The following is a 19,781-nucleotide window of genomic DNA, read 5'->3' on the forward strand; positions in this document are numbered from 1 at the left end:
CGTTAATGTTTATAAACCTAAAACCTCTCTTTTACCTAACCAATGTGAAATTCCTTTAAGATATGTTCACTACGAATTATCTCAAAGAGTAATTACATCATTGTCGTGCATGATTTGCATTAAATTTTTCCCTAAGACATTGGTTGAAAAGAAAAGAAAGAAAACCTTTTACGTTTTGCCTTTGTAATCATTTGCTTTAAGCTTTTTCTTTTCCTTTTTTTCTTTTTTTTTTTACGTGCACGGTCAAGCAAGGAGCAAGTGCAACACAATACTCTTTTTCTCCCTCGATGGACGAACCATCGACTCGTCATCCTCGTGCCATGGTGAGAGTAACATGCTTGCACAGATTCGGCCCGTGCAATACCCATCAAGCCTAAGTTAATAGATCATGAAAAGGCCCCCAAAAGGGAAAACAATGGCCTTCTCTAGATTTGTGGCTCTGAGTACCTAATGAAACCACAGACAATGAGAGCCACCAGAACTGGATAAGCATTATCAAGAAAAGCTGGCCAAAACCCAAATTTTTATGCGTGATTGGTCATTAAGAAACCAATGAAAAATGCAAAACTTACGCAAACATTTACGAAAACCCAGAGCATCTAAATTGGACCGTCAGTGCCTTGGAACTTATGTTCGTAACAAGCTATAGTTCTAATACCACCAAAGCAAAGTGCAGAAATGGCATTGCAGCAGTACCTTCATGCATGCAAATATGTGTCTCTGAACAGAATTTACATGACGCAATCATCCAACAACGGCCACAAGGAGAGTTTCCAGGAGGTGACAACGAGGCAAGGAAAGTCCCGGGCGGAGGAATTCGCACCGCTTGCGACAACATTCAGGCGGCGCCTACTTGTTGGTGTTGGTTCAGCTTCTCTAGTGGCTGTCGGTGCAAATTTTGGTGGCTTAACTAGTTTTCTTCTGGGGTTGGCACCAGAGGGTGGTCGAAATTTGAAGCTGGATGTGCTTTATCCAATTGAAGGATATAGTCGTCGCATTGAAAATAATGAAGGATTTGGTTAGTAAGTTCTATTACTCGACTTCCTTGATAACTTTATTTTCTATAAATTTCGAGAAAAGATGACGAATATATATATCATAATATCATAGTCGTATAAACATTGAAATACTCAAACAGTGCCAGACACAGATAATTAAAGTAAAATGAAAATTGATATAAGATTTTTGGACTGCTTGCAGAGTTCATATACCCGGCAAGTTGGGTTGGAGATCAAAGGTTGCTATATAGAGCAGCTGAGAGATTGGAGAGATCACTTGATCCACTTCCCACGAGCAGTCTGAAATCCAGCAATCGTCCCCGCAAGAATGTGAACGAACCAATTGTTGCCTACGGTCCGCCTGGTTCGAGTGGTGAGCTCAATGTCAGTGTCATTGTCTCACCAGTCCCCCTAGACTTCTCGTGAGTATACTACTATCACCTTTAACAAACCTCCATATAGAGATGTCAATTAATGTTTCGTAAAGGTATCTTATAATCGTGTTCAGGTAGAGTTCGAGTAGTAATACTATTATCCATTACAGATTCGATTAAGACCCGGGTAGTAATCTTAGGGTACCCACTACCTTACCCGATGACATCCCGGAAGATGAAGCTAATGGCCTAATGCTTTGCCTTTTTGCATTCATAGAATTGAAACTTTCGGAGGGCCAAAAGAGGTGGGCGAAGCTGTGGTTCGAACGATCACAGGACAACGCCCTGATGTTAAAGGAACTCTGATAGAATCATCTGTGAGAGAGGATCCTTCCAAGAATGTCAAGTACTACGAGTTGGAATTCAGAGTCGAAAGCCCCTCGTTCCAGCGGCATAATGTTGCCGTTTGTTGTGCTCGTGGGGGTAGGCTCTTCACTCTGAATGCACAAGTAGCAGAATCCGCATGGCCAGAGTTCAAGTCAGTCTTCTATAGAATTGCTAATTCATTTAGTCTTACCACTTGATATGGAGTTTTACTTCAGCTTCTTTCCAGGACCTGTCGACAGCACAAGCATAAACAACGGTTGTCAACAGGTTCTGGGATATCAACGTTTTTGTGGGGGAATTGTCGGTCTTTCAGTGGGAATTGGTTGCATAAATATAAAATCATACATTGTCAAGAATCAGATGTCTTAAATCCTTCAAGTACTGTCAGAATTATAGGTTTACATATAAATACATTTGTACATCGAAATTCCATCAGGCACCCACAATGGGCCACTGGAGAAACTATACTTTCTATATCTAAAATTATAATCACTATACAGAGAATTCAGGCACAAGTTATCTGTCTTCGCTTGGCAACCTTCTCCAGATTCTCAGACACCGCTGCAGTTAAATTAGGATCCTCGAATCCAAGCTCAGTGCCCAGTCTGCAATGGGAGAAGAATAGAAACAGTGGACTCAGCCGAAGGGAAAGCAACAAAAGGGAAAATCAAAAGGGTAGTGGGTTGGAGAAACATTTTAGGGAGTAATTAAGCTCAGCAATGCCCTTGTCTTTTCCCTTGGCCCCAATACCTTCGCAAGACCAAATCCCCTAACGGAATATGCACTTATATCTAAAGGGACAAAGGTCAAGTGGGAGGGCTCATTCTTTTTTATCAGACTCCAATAAGATCAACGTGAAATGCTAACATTAAGACCAAGACAAAATTAAGGCTAAATTGACTTACTTTGGATCGAGCACCAATTTTTGGACCTCTTTAATAGCCGAACTAGCTGCATATAATGAGATCTTTCCCACCTGCTTCAACACAATGGGTGAAGTTAGTAAACCCAAGGAACATGGCAAGCACAGGGAAAAGAAAGCACTGAATACTTCTTGGGGTATAAGCCTGACCTCCAAAATTTGAAGTTTTCCGTCATGGTCATTTGGAAGACAGCGGATTTCTTCGGCCAATCTCACAGCCTCCCCCACACTTTCGGGAAATAAGAAGTCAAGTCCTAACTGAACAGTGGACTGAAAAATTCAATACAAGGAAATCAGTCAATTGAAGTATAACCATAAGCAAAATAATATACTTCTATACACCAGAGTTGAGTTTTATCAAGTTTTTCCAATTCTGCCTACTAATTCAAGAAGGTAAAGATGCATTTAACAAATAAAATCTGACAGCATATTTTCTGTTTGGCCAGATTCCATAATGATGGACCATTCGAGGAAGAACTTAATTTGTTCAATAACTTCAAATTAGTTACTGCAAAGATTGGTCCCAAGTTTATAAATCATGAAACCATTCTTGTAAGCAATACCAGGCCAGAATCGTCTCTCCCTCAGAAGAATAGACTCAAGGATTAGTTTCCACAGTAATGAACATCATTTTATCCAACAAGGTAAAAGACTAGTATATTGGACGTACTCAACGACATCAAATGTCACCTTATCTGCCATATTTACAATAAAATTACAGAACTCATCCAAACATGGAAGGTTACTGATTAGAAGACCCACCTGGAGATTCCTCACTTGGAAAGGGCACCCAGCAGGGACAAAGACAGCTTGCCCCAAATGCTGTTCAAACGACCATGGCACCACTCCTGTTAAAAAAAAAAACAACTTTTAACACTCAAAAATAAATATTATTATCTATTACATTAATGATTCAAAACTACTGATACAAAGAGAATATTGAAATTGTCACTGGCTTGAAATTACAATAAGGTTTTCCAAAAAAAATTGTGACCTCAACTCCAATTTCATCTCCTAGAAAATTGGTTTCTAAACATTTTACAGTAGTAGGTTGTTATCTTATCCATCTTCCTGTCAGCAACCATGAGGGTTTCCTTCTTTTTCTGGAAGACTTGGCTGGCTTACAGAAATTTTCAAAATCACAGCAAAATTTTCACTCGATTAGGAATAACACAATCAGAATGGTTCCTGGACAAATTGAATACTAGTCTGCAAATATGCAACACTTCATCCATGTGCCACAAAAAAGGACAGTTGAACGAACTCCAAGACATAAACTCTCTGAAATTGACATCAATTATCCTTACCAAATTCTTCCCTCAACTTTCTCTTATGATGCTCATTCAGGTAAACCACTTCATCATACAGAGGACATATCACCTGAAAATCAAAATAAAGAATCACCAACATGCACTTCTGCACAAGCAAACGTGTTAAAAGTGGAGCTTCTACAACTAAGATCATAAACTTACAGTATCACTTATTGCACTTTCAGGCTTCCCAGAATCCATCCAGTGCATACGCAAATACTCAATTAACTTTGGAACATCCTGTCGGTGGAAGACATCCCAACAAGCTCCTGCATGAGTCTTTCCCAGAACATCCCTTCTATTGCCATTTAACTGTTCAAAATCCACAGATTTCTCCCCAACCATAGTAGTTTCAGCTCCTTGATCATCCATTTTCTCATCCTCATGTACAGCAGATGTGCTCTCGTATTCATCATTCATATCAGTTCCATCAAGTGATAAATCAGGTAACCCTTTCTCATCTGACCTTGTTTCAGGATCACCCAAAGACTCATTTACCTCAGATTCCCCATTGGAATTTTGCATGTCCTCCATTTTTGTCTTCTGACCCTTAGCATTCACATCACATGTATGTACCAACAAGTAAACCTGACAAACGCCTCAACTTTCAGTTCATACACTTTACCGCAGAATATAGAGATTTAATTTTAATGCTTAAGAAAAAGAGTTAAAGGTAATTCAGACTTTGCTCATGAATCATTAATAATTGAATCCATTGTCTCTTTCATATTAAAGATCTAAGATGGTATTACAAACATACATGTTTTAATCTTGCATGTATACCAAAGTAATAGAGTAGAAATAGCAAAAGATAATGCAAAAATGAAAACCTAAATGCTATTCAAGCATTAATTTCCAGTATAGGACCCATAGATTTAATCCTTTGATACACATTAAGACATAAAAGAACAATATACACATAGGAAGCTGCAGTCCCAAAGTATCCTTCTATTAAGAAAGTAAGCATCTGAAAGTAATATTGACCACAATGGTTAATGAAAAAAGAATTTCATTTTTTTTTTTAATTTATGCACTAAAATTAGTCAAGATAGGGGAAAAAGCAACTTACCATGTCACGCATTTTGAAATGGAGATTGGTTACTGAATCCCCTCTACCAAGTTCTTCATAGGTCCCATACGATATATAAATCTTAGGTCCTACATCATTTTGCAAGGAATAATGGGGCAATTTTGCAGCAACATTTAGAAGACCCAACCTGGAATGAATGTACTCAAGTAAAGGAAGTTTACTGATAAACTCAGGTCTCTGGTACATTAAAAACTCTTCAGAAGCACCGGGAGAAGGCCAATCTTTCAACTTCAACATTTCCAGCCAACCATTTTCGTGATATCTTCCCTCCATGTATCCTTTGATAAATTGACCGAGTTCAATATCAACCTGACATCATGTCAAATCAGACCCACAGATATAAAAGCGTGTAACACATAATATCAATTAAATTACTGAGAAATCAAGATCGCACACATATAAGCAGTAGCATTGAGAACCCACCTCAGACCAGTCTAAGCAATCTATGGCCTTGACCATTCTGTTTTCATCTTTTATTTTCTCATCCACATTCTCCTGAATTCCTCTCCATATAGACACTGGATCCCAACTTGACATGGATGAGACATCACATACCTCCTTGACAATCACAGGTTCACCATTGCCCCAACGCTTTCTAAAATCTGCAATCCCTTCTGCTTTAAGATCTTGAGACGATGGAAAGTATAAAAGATTATCATCACTACCCTCTCTGTCAGAGAATTGACAGAGTCTGGGATCATTTGATTCAGTCTTTTCTGAACTTTCAACATCATAAACCTTACAGCCACTAACCATTTCCTCAACGTTCTTTACCAGTTTTGCAACCCAATTCATCTTAAAAATACGGTTTAAGTTCAATGAGTGATGACCACAGCCACCATACTCCATTGGAGGACATGGAATACTGCCATCACTGTTGGCTTTCCAGCCAGAGAACTTATCCAAGAAATTCAGTTTCAATTCAGATACTTGTCCCATAGCAGTTTCTTTGTCTAGAGTTCTCTCACCAGTCTCATTTCCTACATCTTCAACACCACCTGAAGATGCTCTCCGAAGATCTTGACAGCAACAGAGGCACAGATCATACGAGCAATTTGGACAATGCCGATGATAATCAATAATAGGTATCCTACAGAAATTGCTGCAAAAAGACAAAGTTATAAACCATAAGCCATTGGAACAACAGGCATGATTATGTGCTATCCGTACTTTCGCACATCTAATTAGTAAACCTCGTCAAAAGGACAGAAAAATCAACCAATTAAACTAACCAAATTAAGTGAAACTAATTTAAAATAACTAGTAAATGTTAGGTACCAGCACATCTGCTCGTCTGCATTCACCTTTGCCCTAACAAGATCTATTGCAGTTCCTGAAAAACATATATAAATAACAATGGTTACATAATCACATATATTCTCTGCAGAAACTTGAGTTCAAACACCATTTAATTAACACGCATCTTACCATGAAGTTTTTTTTCCAATTCCACTTCAGAACACTGTTCCTGGTGGATCTTCTTAACAACAGGAAGCACCGAAGACAAAAGACTGTAGTGATACTGTAACTTGTCCAGGACAGGTATTTCCCGTATCCTTACCTGCACTCAGTGAAAGTAAATTATTCTTCAACTAAGTAGAAAATTACACTGTACAAAGTAGTATATATTATTTAGATATGCAAACCCTTTAATTAGAGAAGAAAATACCTTTATCATGTTATCACCTCGTAAGCATGCCTTACAATTACAGGAACCACGACATGCAGGACAAGCCTTCTCAATTTCGTCCAAAGGGATGTTTGAGTACCTGTAAGTGAAGCATAAATACTTGCTCACAAACTAAAATGTGAGCACGTTTACCTAAAAGTTCAACTCACCATGTAGAGATACAGCTATCACAATATCCTCTCTTATCGCATTTAAGGCACCAAGAAACTCTCTCTCTATCATTCTGCCGGCATTGATGGCAAGTTTTCCCCACAAACACTTCCTCAGAGGACTCTTCAGAGTCACCCTGAAAACCCACACATGGATATCTGCATCAGCAACATAAAATAGTGGGACAGAAACGAATAGAAAAAAGTTGCAGAGGAATAATCATCATAAATCATGAACTGAACCCTGCAATATATTGGAGTAAAGAATCATAACAATCTGATTATCAATTAACTATATTTTACCCATTCATTTGCTGTGAAACCTAATAAGTTGGTATAGTGTTCTTTCCACCTTTTTTCTTATTGATACTAGTGATGCTATTGAAAGAGGCCCACCACAATTTACTATATGGGCAAGATGCCACTTGTGAAGTATCCCCATTACTAAAGTTGCACATATATATGCCATATCCTTTAAGAGCAACATTACACTCTAGAATGAATTCCACCCCCCAGCCTTTTCAAGATCTCATGCACACAGGAAAAAAAAACCTGCCATAACAAGAATAAAGACAATAGTAATGCTACCAGATGCACCATGTACTTTGCAACTTAACTCACCACTGGCATAGCAACATCATCATAGCTTCTCTGTGATCTGTTCCTGGATGAATCCGCAGCAGAAAAAGATTTTATCTTGTATGACCTCCAATTCTCTTCAAAAGGTGAGCCATCTCTTTGATAATCATCTTCCATCTTTACAGAATTACGTGCTGGAAAATTCCTCATAGGAGGTGTCTCGGGCGAATACTGAATTTGATTCTTTGAAACCTTCTCCTTATATTTCTTCCCAGAAACCGGAGGAGGATAGTCTTCGACTTTCCTACTTATAAGTGGCACATCAAAGTCATCACTCTTGTCTGCATACACCTCAGTTTCACCACCCAACTTCCTCTTTTTCTTAAGGCTAGCTCTCAATGCAGAATTGGCAGCCCTCCTTTTCGCCTGGATATAATGTTTTTCGCAAACTGTTTTGTCTGGCATAGACATGGCAGTACACCTCCACTGCTTCCCGTCCGACCTTTTGCAACGCAAATCATCTGGAATCCCAACATTATCCTCACCATTCCCCGAGCCTGATCTTGGATGATCCATACCACTCACTTTGCAATCAAAGTCAATAGCCGCAAAGCATGCCCAAATTCAACCTAAAAACAGTCAAACAAAATTTATAAAAAAGTACCTAGTAAGCTAGTTAAAAAAAAAAAAAATCAATCACCGCCATTATCATGTACAAACAAACAAAATATTCGAACCCCTTACTGGAATTAAACAATAATTCAAAACAAAAACAAAAACGAATTGAGCCAATCAGGAAGATAAAGAAGATTGGCATTGTATAATAAGTAAATAAACAAGATAAGAAAGCAAAACCCAAAACATAAAAAATAGTAAAACAATGAAACAAAGAAGCAATCATGTGAATTATCAAAGAAAACCCATATTCTTAAACCCCAGAAGCAACTTAAAAAGAAAATGTAAAACAAAAAACAAAGAAGCAATCATGTGACTTATCAAAGAAAACCCATATTCTTAAACCCCAGAAATAACTTAAAGAAACAATGTAAAACCAAAACAAACCCCCGCCCCACAAGAAATTGGGAAACAAGAAACCCACTATTAAAGAAGGCAGAGAAGTGAAGTACCTGAGGCTAGGGCTTTCGATATATAGTAACAGGCGGAGAAAGATATGCGCAAAGAAAAAGAAACTCAAGAAGCATATGTTAACGTATAAGAAGGCCAAAGGAGACTCCGAGTTGGATCGCGCTGTTACTTGACTTCCCGTTTTCGCTTCTACGTTGGTCCTTTTTTAAGTTTTTTTTTTTTTTTTTTGCTTTTTTTCTGGTTTATTTCAGACATCTCCCTGTGAAAGTTCACCGTCAACTAGTTTAACTAAACACCTGTTAAACTTCTGCCGTACCACGAGCCCCAAATCAAAGAATGCCGGAATTACAAAATCCCCCCGCTAATTTATTTTCCTACCACTGTTTTTTTTTTTATTTTTTTCAATTTAAAGAAAATTAATAAAGGATATAGATATTTTTATTATATAATAAAAAAGAAAAATATACAATTGTAATCAAGTCGCAAATCAAAGTGTTATCAAGCTCAAGATGTTAAATAACACTCTCTTCGTTTCTATCTTTTTTTACGATAATTATGATAAAATTTTTTATTTGATGCATTTTATATTAAAATTTTAAAATTTCTTTTTATAATATAAATGTTTGACACTTTTTAATTTGGATAATAAATGACATAATTTCTAAAAAATCTTCAAAAAATATTAAAAAATCAAATAAATTCTTATTCTTTGATTATGTTCAATTAAGTTTTTATACTTTAATTTTAAACTAAATAAATATTTATAATTAATGATCAACTAATTATTGTTAGTCCAAATGCTAATAATAATTTATGCCACGTGATGCTTTGAGACAACTCAATAAATACAAAGGCTTAAATCAAAATATTCAAATGAAGTTTTTTTTTATTGAAATTAAGAAAAACAATTTTTCAAGCTTTGAATAACAAAATTCATATTTTTGATTTGATATATTCAAATATTTATTATGAAGTATCAAAAATATTTAATTATTATAATTATTTTATATTTTTTAAATAACTAATTTAAAATCAATAATTAAATTTTTTAATTCAAATAAATTAACTATCATATAAAATAAAAAATACATAATAATATAAAATAAACTCTAAATTAAAGTGAAAAAGTCTACAAATATTAAAACAATAATACTTAATTTTTGAATACTTATTGTCAATGATAAATAAAGTTTACGATTTTATAAAAATAATAACATAACACACTTACTGTGTATTTTTGAAAGAAAAATTAAAATTAAAAAAAAAACAAATGAGGGAAGAATAATTTAAAAGTTGATATTATAAATTAAAAAAATAATTAATTTTATATAAGAAATAAAATAATTGTTGAAAATTATTAGATACATTATGCCGTTAGTTGATTGAAAATAAAATAAATAAGTGAGAAAAAATAGCTGTTGGAGACCATTAAATATATCTTATCGTTAGTTGATTATAAATAAAAAAATGTAAGAAAAAATAGAGGTTAGAGATTATTAAATATGTATTACCATTAATAAATTGAAAATAAGAAAAATAATTGAGGATTAATAGCATTTTAAGAATTGAAAAGTGATCAAAAATTAAGATTTATTAAGTATATAATAAGAGAAGTGAGAGAATATGTTATTTTATTTTATTTTTACTTTTAGTTTTTTACATATTTTAAATAAGAAATGAAAGAAAATAAATATTTATCATTAGAGAATAGGTAAATATTTTTTTAATTGTTTTAATTTTTTATATATTTTAATATAATCAATTACGTTATTATTATTATAAAAATATGATATCTCTTCAAATTTTAGACCCGAAGCCCTTGCTTTTGTGGCCTTACCCAAGGGTTGGCTCTAATAATGCTAATGTAAAATATTGATGTGTGATAATTAATGATGATGTTATATACTAACATAATCATATGACATTTTTCATCTTTCATGTCAATATCACATGAGTGTAAAATGACAAATGATATTTTTCACTAATAGAAATTATTCAATTGTTAATTATAGAGGCTTATTTAGTATAAAATAAAAATACATTAATTTGATTGAATGTAATAAAAAAATAAAGACTTACTTGATTTTTTTGAAAAGTTTATGAACTTATTAAATTATTACGCCATAATTATTTTATGCTATGGAATAAGTGAGAGTATTTAATTAAATGTTTAAATTAATATTTCATTTTAGAACATAAGGAAATATGAACAAAGAAAAAAAAGATGAAACGACTGCAAATTATTTTTTTATAATATAAATTTGAGAAAATTATTAATCAGTGTTCCATCTATATGTATATTTATATGATATATGTGTTTTCTTATTTATATTTAAGAATGTTGATTTAGTTTTTAGCTGAAAAATGTAATTCATATGCTTTCTTTCTTGTTGGAAAATTGTTGCATTCAAAGACATTATTACATTTAGAAATATTTTCAAATTTAAAAAAAGTGTACATTTAAAATTGAATTTTGCTCTTACATATTCCATTATTCATTTAATAAATGCATGATTGATATTGAAAATTACATTTATGGTTTCAAAATTAATATTTCACATATAATTTTGAAAATAAAAGAAAAATTTACATTGTAATTTATTCATTTCATCGAGAAAACAATTAAAAAGAAGTAAAAACTAAACTATATTAGATGCTCTTGAAACATAATAATTCAGAAAAAACTTATAATTATCAAACACAAATGCACCGCAATGTCAATGAATCCCAAACCTAATTGTAAGAACAAAAATTTTTTTAGAATTGTTTCAAAATTAACAAAGATTTTGAAGGGTTATAAGTGCAATTACCATAATTTTTAAATTTAAGTTTAGACACATTGATTATTGAACTTTTTCTTTCCCCCTTTTTCTTTATATAATTTCCCCCTTATTTTAATCATTTTCTTTTAAGGGTTAACTCTATCTATACTTCTTATGATTTTAATCATTTTTACTTAACATTTAATAATTTTTTTTAATTAGCATCTAATGAATTTTTTTTTCAATTAACACCTTATAAATGACTTTTACTTTCGTAAAGAGTCAATTTATTTACTCATATTTAAGGGTAATTTTATAATTTTATTACACAAAATTAATAACTTAACCCCCTTTAGTTCGTGAAATTATCTATTGAATGCTAATTGTGAGAAATGATATCTTAAAAAAACTATTATGGAAAAAAAATTACAGGGGGTCATATGCCAAAAATAAAACTATAAGAGGTATAAGTGAAATTTGTCATTCTTTAAAAAAAATGAAAAGGGCAAGATCCAAACTTCCAATCCCAACAGCCAAACACCTCCTTTAGAACTACCTTATATTTTTTTAACATTTTCGCACTCAGAGAAAAGGAAAAAAAAAACTATTTCCTCGAGCCTTAAACTTCTCAAATCTGATAGGTATATAAATTCTCAGATCAAAATACAGAGGAGAAGAGAAGATAAAGAAAATGGCGACGATGGCGAGGGCAAGCTCTGGCCTCGCGTACCCGGAACGATTCTACTCGGCCGCTTCCTACGCTGGCTTCGACGGATCTCCTAGTTCCAACAACAAAGACATCAGCTCCAGGTTCTCCAACGACGTCGCTTTGATCCTCTACGCATTGTACCAGCAGGTAAACTTCACCATTCTCATTTCCCTCTCTCTATTTCATTGGATCCAGCCTTCTCCGATGCGACAGCGATTTGTTTTTTTTTTTTTGCTGATTTCTCTTTATTTTTTATTGCATTTTGCAGCAATGTTACGTTTATTTGATTTCAGCTAACGATTTCGTATATTCAATTGCTTTTGTATATAATTCGTATGTTTTTGGGAGCTTTTTGAGTGTAATTTAGGTAGATCTGGTTTTACACTCTGAAATTAAGGCAATTCGAATGTTGATCTCTTAATTAAATCGAATAATTATTTATTTATTTGAAATAGGAAGAGTCATGTGTCGTTACCTTACTCATTTTCCACATTATTATGTGATTTACAGGCTACTGTAGGTCCTTGTAATGTTCCGAAACCGAGTTCATGGAGTCCTGTGGAACAAAGCAAATGGAAAAGGTCTGCAAGCTCATTTGCTGCTGCTGTGTAATTTTAATTTCTGGTGCTTCTTCTTGTTGTATGTTACTGGTTAATTTGATGTATATGTTTGTGTGTGTGTTTACGCTTGGCTATTTTGGTTTGGTATGGTTATGCTTAGGACGTCAGTGTTTTGATCCATGTGCTCAAACGTGGTGTTGATGATAGAAACTTTGATTAGGGGAGATGTGAATGGATCATTTCTGATATGAGTGTCCAGTTACACATGTAGTTTGGACCCTTTTTAGTTCTTTCAATATTTGGTGATACCTGCGCACTGTTCTGCATAGTTTGTATTGCTCAATTCTAGTGGAGAAAAATATGGAGAAGTACTTCTGTGTAGTTTATATCCATGAGATCTAGATTGGTCCAATTTCCACCTTCTGTATATGCAAGCTTTTATATATGTATAAGACAAGGATTTAGGTGGTTAAAAGCAATTAATTATAGGTCAGATGGATGTTGTATATGATATTTTCTTTTTTTTTTCTTTTGTCCTTTTTGATAAGTGTCCTTCTCAGCTTTTTATTGTTAATGCAGCTGGCAGCAGCTTGGAAACATGGTTTCTACAGAAGCTATGCGTCTCTTTGTGAAAATATTGGAGGTATTGGCCAATGACATTTTCTATGTATATGAATCAATTCGATTTTATATAATTATTTAGTATTTTATTCCTTGTTCTTTGAGTTCTTGTTCAGGAAGAAGAACCAGGATGGTATTCAAGGGCATCTAACCCTGTTTCGGAGCCTGTTATAGATGTGCAAATGAATGTGAGTAAGCTTTTATTTCCACAGTTTTTGATTGTGTGTTTTTACTATTTCCCATGGTCTGTTATTTTCACTGTTTTGATTGGGGGAATTTTACCATTTCAAGGGCATCTATGTCTGTTTCAGAGCTTGTTCTCAACTTTTAAACAAGTTTTACACCATATTTTCAAGTACTTCAATTTGATTTTTCATTTGGTATATTTACTGTTCTTTTATCAGTCTGTACTTAAAATTTGAAGGAGAGAAGCCAAGTTGCTTAACCGGAGGTGACTTTTTGTTCTTTGTACTTGCTTTTACCTTCTCAACTTGTTTGCATGTTCATAGCATAATTCAAAAGTTGAGCCTATCATCGAGAATGGGAATTCTTTTGCTGAGACAAAGACCATTTCTGCTGAAAATGGAAGCCTGATGGAAACTCAGGACAAAGATGTTGTATTGGAAGGCCTTGGTTCGGTTGTTGTATATGATCAATGGATTGCACCTCCAATAACTGGTCAGCCTCCTAAAGCCCGATATGAGGTATTGGCATCTCTCTCATTTAAATATCAGTCCTTTCTTCTTCTTCTTCTTGCCCTTTTACCTCATCTAAAGAACTTCTGCTCTTGTTTGCCAGCATGGAGCAGCCGTTGTTCAGGATAAGATGTATGTATATGGTGGAAACCACAATGGTCGATACCTATGTGACCTTCATGTAAGTAAATTATTTACCTCAACATGCAACACACATGCTATATGCCATGTCATTATTTTTCTAATATCACAATACAATTCAGTATACTGTATGATTTTTGACATCAAATGAAGTATTACTAAATTGTAATTCTCAGTTTCCAGGCCATTGCTGGAAAACTCTAATCTGATTCTGTAATCTTAATAAGCTTTGGATTCTTGTTTGTATACTCATGCATCAGTATAACTGTACATGATAGCTTCCCCCCTAATTTGAGGATTGGTACAGGTTCTAGATTTGAGAAGTTGGACTTGGTCAAAGATTGATGCGAAGGTTGGACCCGAGTCAGTGGAATCGCCTTCTCCAGTAAACATGGCCCCATGTGCTGGTCATTCATTGGTTAGTAAAGAACTGAGTTTCTTTTTGTTTTCCTTTTGACTTCTCAGAAGCAAAGTTCTCTAATGAAAAATATGCACATTTCTCTGGTATCTGTTTGCTGAAAATTCTTGTAGTGATGCTGATTGTCTTTCTACAGTTATATCATTTAACTCTCTCTCTCTCCCTTCTATTTTTCCCCATAGATACCATGGGAGAACAAGCTTCTTTCAATTGCTGGCCATACAAAGGATCCTTCTGAAACTATCCACGGTACTTGTTTCCACCCTTATAACAATTTTTGAATAAGTTGAGGGTTTTATTGTTTTTTCGCCTCCTTTCTTTTTGATGGCTTATTTTATTGGTCTGTATTCTTATGGCAGTGAAGTCATTTGATCTGCAAACTGGTACATGGTCAATGTTAAAGACTTATGGCAAAGCACCGGTATTTATCTGTTCTTCCTCTTAACTACCTCTCTTTCTCCTGTATCAACTCAAAAATATCAGCAACCTAAATTTAGATAATTTTACGGGGTTCACGGTTTGTGTTTTTCTTCACAAAAAGAATTAGGCCAGGCTTTGGTTTTTCAATGTCTCTTAGATAGCAGCTGCTGGTGGGATTGATCTTCCTTGCTCTGTTGAATATGGTATTTAAGAAACTGAAAACCTAATGCATAAATGTTGATTGCTGGGCAATGTTTAGCTGAAAATTTTTAAACATATTGGTATGCTTGAATAGGGCTGGAGGTAATACTTGGTAAAGCTAAATTGTCAATGCATGTATGCTTATATATGCTCATTCCCCATTATTTTCCCCATGGTAGCTTCTATGATTTTCCTGAATATGTTCCCCCAACATTGTTACGAGTTTTTTTCCCCCTAATTTATGTGATTACCTTGCAGGTCTCTCGTGGAGGTCAATCTGTGACCCTTGTTGGAACAACCTTAGTGATATTTGGTGGACAGGATGCAAAGCGAACACTCTTGAATGATCTATATATACTTGATCTTGAAACTATGACCTGGGATGAAATTGATGCTGTGTAAGATTACTTTTTGGCAATTTTATTCTTTCACTATCCCTCCAGACATGTTAGTGGAGGTCTGAGTTCTTTTGTTAAATATGTGCTACGGTCCTTCTATAGCCGTTGACATTTAGATTGTAATTGAAATCACATTTGCTGCATGCCAAATCTGAAGAGCTGGCTTTGAACTAGGGTCTTGTTGCATACACAATCAGCCTTATCCATTGTTAATTTTAACCTTATTAAGGTTCAATTATCATACCAGATTTCAATCTGGTTCATAAGATTAGCCTGTGATCAAAATTGAATTAATAACCTGATTACATTTGCACATTTATGAAGTAAAAGACAGCTTGATATAATACTTATATTGCACTTTATTTTGAGTAATCCCTCATACCCAATCATTTTATAGGTTGGAAGAGTGTCATTTTAAATTTATATTCCTTGGTAACTTTTAATATTTGTTTATCTTCATTGTCATGCAGGGGGGTACCTCCATCACCAAGATCTGATCATGCTGCTGCTGTACATGCTGAACGTTACCTTCTTATTTTTGGTGGGGGTTCACATGCTACTTGCTTCAATGATTTGCATGTCCTTGATTTGCAAGCTGTAAGATAATTACTCTTTTGGGTTTTTGCATTTTGCATGTGCTTGTATGAGGAATCAGTATCTCTATCTTTAATGTATTTGGATTTGTAGATGGAATGGTCTAGACCCACACAACAAGGTGAGATACCAACTCCTAGAGCTGGTCATGCAGGTGTGACAGTTGGGGAGAACTGGTTTATTGCTGGCGGTGGAGACAATAAAAGCGGTAAATGACTCACTTCAAAAATCAAATAGAAGATTATTATTATTGTTCCTTGGACGTAGAGCCCCCAGTACATGCTTACTTTTGGTGTTATTGAACTGTCAGTTTGGTATGAAGATTAGAAACAGCTAGGTGGGATCTGTTGGTTGCGTGCGAAAAAATACTTTTATTACTACTCCTTAATGTTTATTGTTTGTCCTATTCTCTTCTTGCAGGGGCATCAGAAACTGTTGTCCTTAATATGTTCACCCTCGTATGGTCAGTTGTGACATCAGTTAAAGGACGTGTTCCTCTTGCTAGTGAGGTATTTTACATTTTACAGATGCTTGTTGCCTTTAAAATGCTATGCATGTGGCAGTCTTTATTTTGATTGCATAATCATATGTATATTGGTATTCGTATGTATAAGAAATGCTGTAATGTTTAAACTTCTGTGTGTCAATTCAACAAGTAATGGTAGAAAGATGCATGTAAATAAAGTAGACTTTCTGCATATGATGTTGTGCTTCTCTGTAATTATTATGATTATTTGACTGGATTGTCTTTAATAACTTCCATCATGTTCATTCTTATCAATTAACTTGATCATCTTCATCGGTTTTAAACTTAATAAATCGTTCCATGGAAATAGTTGAAACTTTGGAAGCTGTGTATCTCTTCAAGAGGAATGTCAATACTTTATTAAGTCATGGAGAAAAGAGGTTCTTTTTTTTATCTTTTTTTGTATGTAACACTCGTGTTAACATTGAACAATTTATATAGTTCTGGTCCATCAGTCTTTATAAATAGCAGATAACTTCCACTGCAGTGATTGAAGTTGTGAAATTACTATCTTCTTGTCTATTATTGCAGGGCTTGAGTCTGGTTGTGGGCTCCCTCAATGGTGAAGATATACTTATATCTTTTGGAGGATATAATGGGCGTTACAACAGTGAGGTAGAAACAATTCTAGCCTCTTCTGTATATGAGTTTATGTTTTTGTTTGATCTTTTATGTTTTGCTGTTAGGTTAATGTTCTTAAGCCAAGTCACAAGTCAACCTTGCAATCAAAGATAATGGAGGCTCCTGTTCCTGATAGTGTTTCTGCAGTGCATAATGCCACAAATCCTACCAGAGATTTGGAGTCTGAGTTTGAAGTTGGTCAAGAAGGAAAAATACGAGAAATTGTTGTGGATAATGTTGACTCAGAGCCCATGGTATGTAATATTTTGATATTGCATTCAACATTCAATTCCATTCATTGGAAATCTGCTGGTTGAAATCTTCTGATATAAAGTTCACGTGTGCTTTACGCATGTCTTGAATGCTTTCGATGTATGTCTGATATAGTGGATTTAATATATATACTTCATAACATTCATATTGCTTTTGACCTCTGCAGAACTTTTATCTATTCTTGAGGTTGCAACTTTATAGTAAATTATTAGTTTATTTATAATTTATTTACCCTCTTACATACAGATTGTCATATTTGCCAATTTATTTCTTCTGCTTAAGTTTAGAGTATATGCAGAAATCCAAAGGTGAGGAGACCAGTGAGCGTATTATAGCAACACTCAAGGTGGAGAAGGAAGAGCTGGAATCATCACTCAACAAGGAGAAGTTGCAGTCGCTCCAGCTAAAGCAAGAACTAGCTGAAGCTGAGGCTCGAAACACAGAATTGTACAAGGTAATTTCTTGTTTGGGAACAGTGGTGTGTATTAGGTTAGACTTGTTTCCCACTAAATTTTTTTGTTATCTTAGGAGCTCCAATCTGTACGTGGTCAACTTGCTGCCGAGCAGTCAAGATGTTTCAAATTAGAGGTATGTTCAAATCAAGAGAACAAAGTTATTGCTTATAATGGAATATTATCTGTTTTTAGGCAATGGATTCATTCAAACTCTGATTTCCTTTAATACTACCATTCTCCAACGCTGTAAAATGAGAATTTAAAAGCAGGTAAGGTTCACAACTACATCATGGTGCATACCAGGTGAATTTGAAATATGCTCAAACTTCATTGTTAGTATGAATTTATTTGGAAGATAGGGTGTCACAGTTTACTTCTCGATCATGCGTTTATGTGGACTGTTTTAATTACTACTATTAAGACTTAGTTTATACAAGGGCTAATCCAACTCTAACCATCGTCTAATCCTCTCGAATCAACAGGTTGATGTTGCGGAGCTGCGGCAGAAGCTTCAGACGATGGAAACACTACAAAAGGAACTCGAACTCCTGCAGCGACAAAAAGCTGCATCTGAACAAGCTGCCTTAAATGCAAAGAGGCAGGGCTCAGGTGGCGTATGGGGTTGGCTGTCAGGAAGCCCTCCACAAAACGCTGCCGACGATGCCTGAAAATTCAATTGAAAGCCTAATTAAATAGTGATTGCTAGATTTATTCTCATTGATAAAAATTTTTGGGTCAAAATATTTTTTTTATTTACTTAACCAAGGTTCTTTCTTCGATGGGAAATAAGATATCTAGTTTAGCCTGAACGGGAAACCCCTCCCGGGGTTTTTGCATGAATACATATGTCTCGTAGATTATAGTTTCAGTTTATTATACAGTTTACATATGGCTGTTGGTGCAATATATTTTTCTGTTCACCAAAATTTTTATCAGAATTTGTATTCAAAGAGTATGGTACTTGAGTGAAGAAGCATATAGGGTTTCTATTGTTTGCCAGCAAATTTTGTGAGGAAATGGTTTTATATGATATTAATTCGAGAAAATTTCATCATGTTTGGTATTATGTACTACTACTATTACTTCTACTATTAGGGAGTGTCAACGGGGAGTTTGACATTTTCAATGTGGCTGCTCAATGGAATATTTGAGACTTCTTTCTTAATCTTTTGAATTGAATTTAGAAAGTTACTTGAGTTATATATTCGGTAAAAATGATTTCGTGCCTTTCCTTTAAACTTTAATAATAATATATATATATATTTTACTTTAATAAAAAGAGTTAACTTGATTGGATAAAATTTAAAATTATCCCTTATATTTTTTATGGCTTATCGGTGGATTTCATTATATTTTTTCTGGTGGTATCGTAGTCTTTACTTAATCTCCCTCGGATTCAAGGAGATCGAATTTGTGACTTGTTGGATGTAAAATTGAGATTCAGAATTACCTTTAAATCATTTGAACTGGAGTTGTGTCTTTGACCCATCATTGTATTTTTGTTTGTCTTAGGTATTTGATGAAATTGGATCCCTACCCTGGTATTCTAATAGAACCAAAATAAATCACAGCCATTCTCCACGGAATCTGTTGCGACCTAATCCATGGTCTGTGCTAAAACCCCATCTCAGACCCGACCCGAGTAGATAACGTTAATTCCTTAATCCTGAAGGATAAAGTTTGTTTTTGTTTTTGACAAATCCTAAAGGCGAAAGGTACAACGATAAAGAATTAATTCCTCTGGAAGCAATTCATGCATACATAGTAAATACAGCGCCAAACCACACGCCTCCCTCCTACGC

General features: G+C 34.6%; 3 protein-coding genes across 3 annotated transcripts; 2 read left to right on the forward strand and 1 right to left on the reverse strand.

Annotated features, from left to right (window-relative positions):
• LOC18600455 (psbP domain-containing protein 7, chloroplastic) lies at positions 525–2,194 on the forward strand. The gene is made up of 3 exons (XM_018121166.1): positions 525–1,018; positions 1,201–1,420; positions 1,650–2,194. Exons 1-3 carry the CDS (start codon positions 679–681, stop codon positions 1,954–1,956), a joined length of 867 nt encoding a protein of 288 aa, XP_017976655.1. The 5' UTR covers positions 525–678; the 3' UTR covers positions 1,957–2,194.
• On the reverse strand, positions 2,083–8,845 carry LOC18600456 (lysine-specific demethylase JMJ25). The gene is made up of 14 exons (XM_018121162.1): positions 8,627–8,845; positions 7,542–8,128; positions 6,921–7,057; positions 6,751–6,850; positions 6,510–6,642; positions 6,360–6,414; positions 5,505–6,183; positions 5,061–5,390; positions 4,154–4,579; positions 3,989–4,061; positions 3,444–3,529; positions 2,832–2,951; positions 2,665–2,735; positions 2,083–2,364 (listed from the first exon to the last, which is right to left on the reverse strand). The coding sequence occupies exons 2-14, from the start codon at positions 8,073–8,075 to the stop codon at positions 2,265–2,267; spliced, it is 2,844 nt and encodes a 947-aa protein (XP_017976651.1). The 5' UTR covers positions 8,076–8,128; positions 8,627–8,845; the 3' UTR covers positions 2,083–2,264.
• Positions 11,932–19,033, forward strand: LOC18600457 (acyl-CoA-binding domain-containing protein 4). The gene is made up of 18 exons (XM_007030908.2): positions 11,932–12,203; positions 12,567–12,637; positions 13,196–13,259; positions 13,354–13,425; positions 13,747–13,941; positions 14,036–14,113; positions 14,381–14,491; positions 14,674–14,740; positions 14,851–14,912; positions 15,371–15,510; positions 15,981–16,107; positions 16,198–16,312; positions 16,525–16,613; positions 17,162–17,245; positions 17,317–17,505; positions 17,823–17,978; positions 18,053–18,112; positions 18,462–19,033. The coding sequence occupies exons 1-18, from the start codon at positions 12,039–12,041 to the stop codon at positions 18,645–18,647; spliced, it is 2,031 nt and encodes a 676-aa protein (XP_007030970.2). The 5' UTR covers positions 11,932–12,038; the 3' UTR covers positions 18,648–19,033.

This window comes from Theobroma cacao, chromosome 5, assembly GCF_000208745.1.
Source record: "Theobroma cacao cultivar B97-61/B2 chromosome 5, Criollo_cocoa_genome_V2, whole genome shotgun sequence".
NCBI classification, from domain to species: Eukaryota; Viridiplantae; Streptophyta; class Magnoliopsida; order Malvales; family Malvaceae; genus Theobroma; species Theobroma cacao.

Coding starts and splice junctions, on each gene's coding strand:
- LOC18600456 (XM_018121162.1), bottom strand. CDS start 8,075: ATGGATCATCCAAGATCAGGCTCGGGGAATGGTGAGGATAATGTTGGG. Junction 6,184..6,359: donor GCAGACGAGCAGATGTGCTG/GTACCTAACATT, acceptor GTCTTTTTGCAG/CAATTTCTGTAGGATACCTA. Junction 4,062..4,153: donor AAAGTGCAATAAGTGATACT/GTAAGTTTATGA, acceptor TTTGATTTTCAG/GTGATATGTCCTCTGTATGA.
- LOC18600457 (XM_007030908.2), top strand. CDS start 12,039: ATGGCGACGATGGCGAGGGCAAGCTCTGGCCTCGCGTACCCGGAACGA. Junction 16,108..16,197: donor ATGTCCTTGATTTGCAAGCT/GTAAGATAATTA, acceptor TTGGATTTGTAG/ATGGAATGGTCTAGACCCAC. Junction 18,113..18,461: donor CAAGATGTTTCAAATTAGAG/GTATGTTCAAAT, acceptor TCGAATCAACAG/GTTGATGTTGCGGAGCTGCG.
- LOC18600455 (XM_018121166.1), top strand. CDS start 679: ATGGCATTGCAGCAGTACCTTCATGCATGCAAATATGTGTCTCTGAAC. Junction 1,019..1,200: donor TGAAAATAATGAAGGATTTG/GTTAGTAAGTTC, acceptor GACTGCTTGCAG/AGTTCATATACCCGGCAAGT. Junction 1,421..1,649: donor CCAGTCCCCCTAGACTTCTC/GTGAGTATACTA, acceptor TTGCATTCATAG/AATTGAAACTTTCGGAGGGC.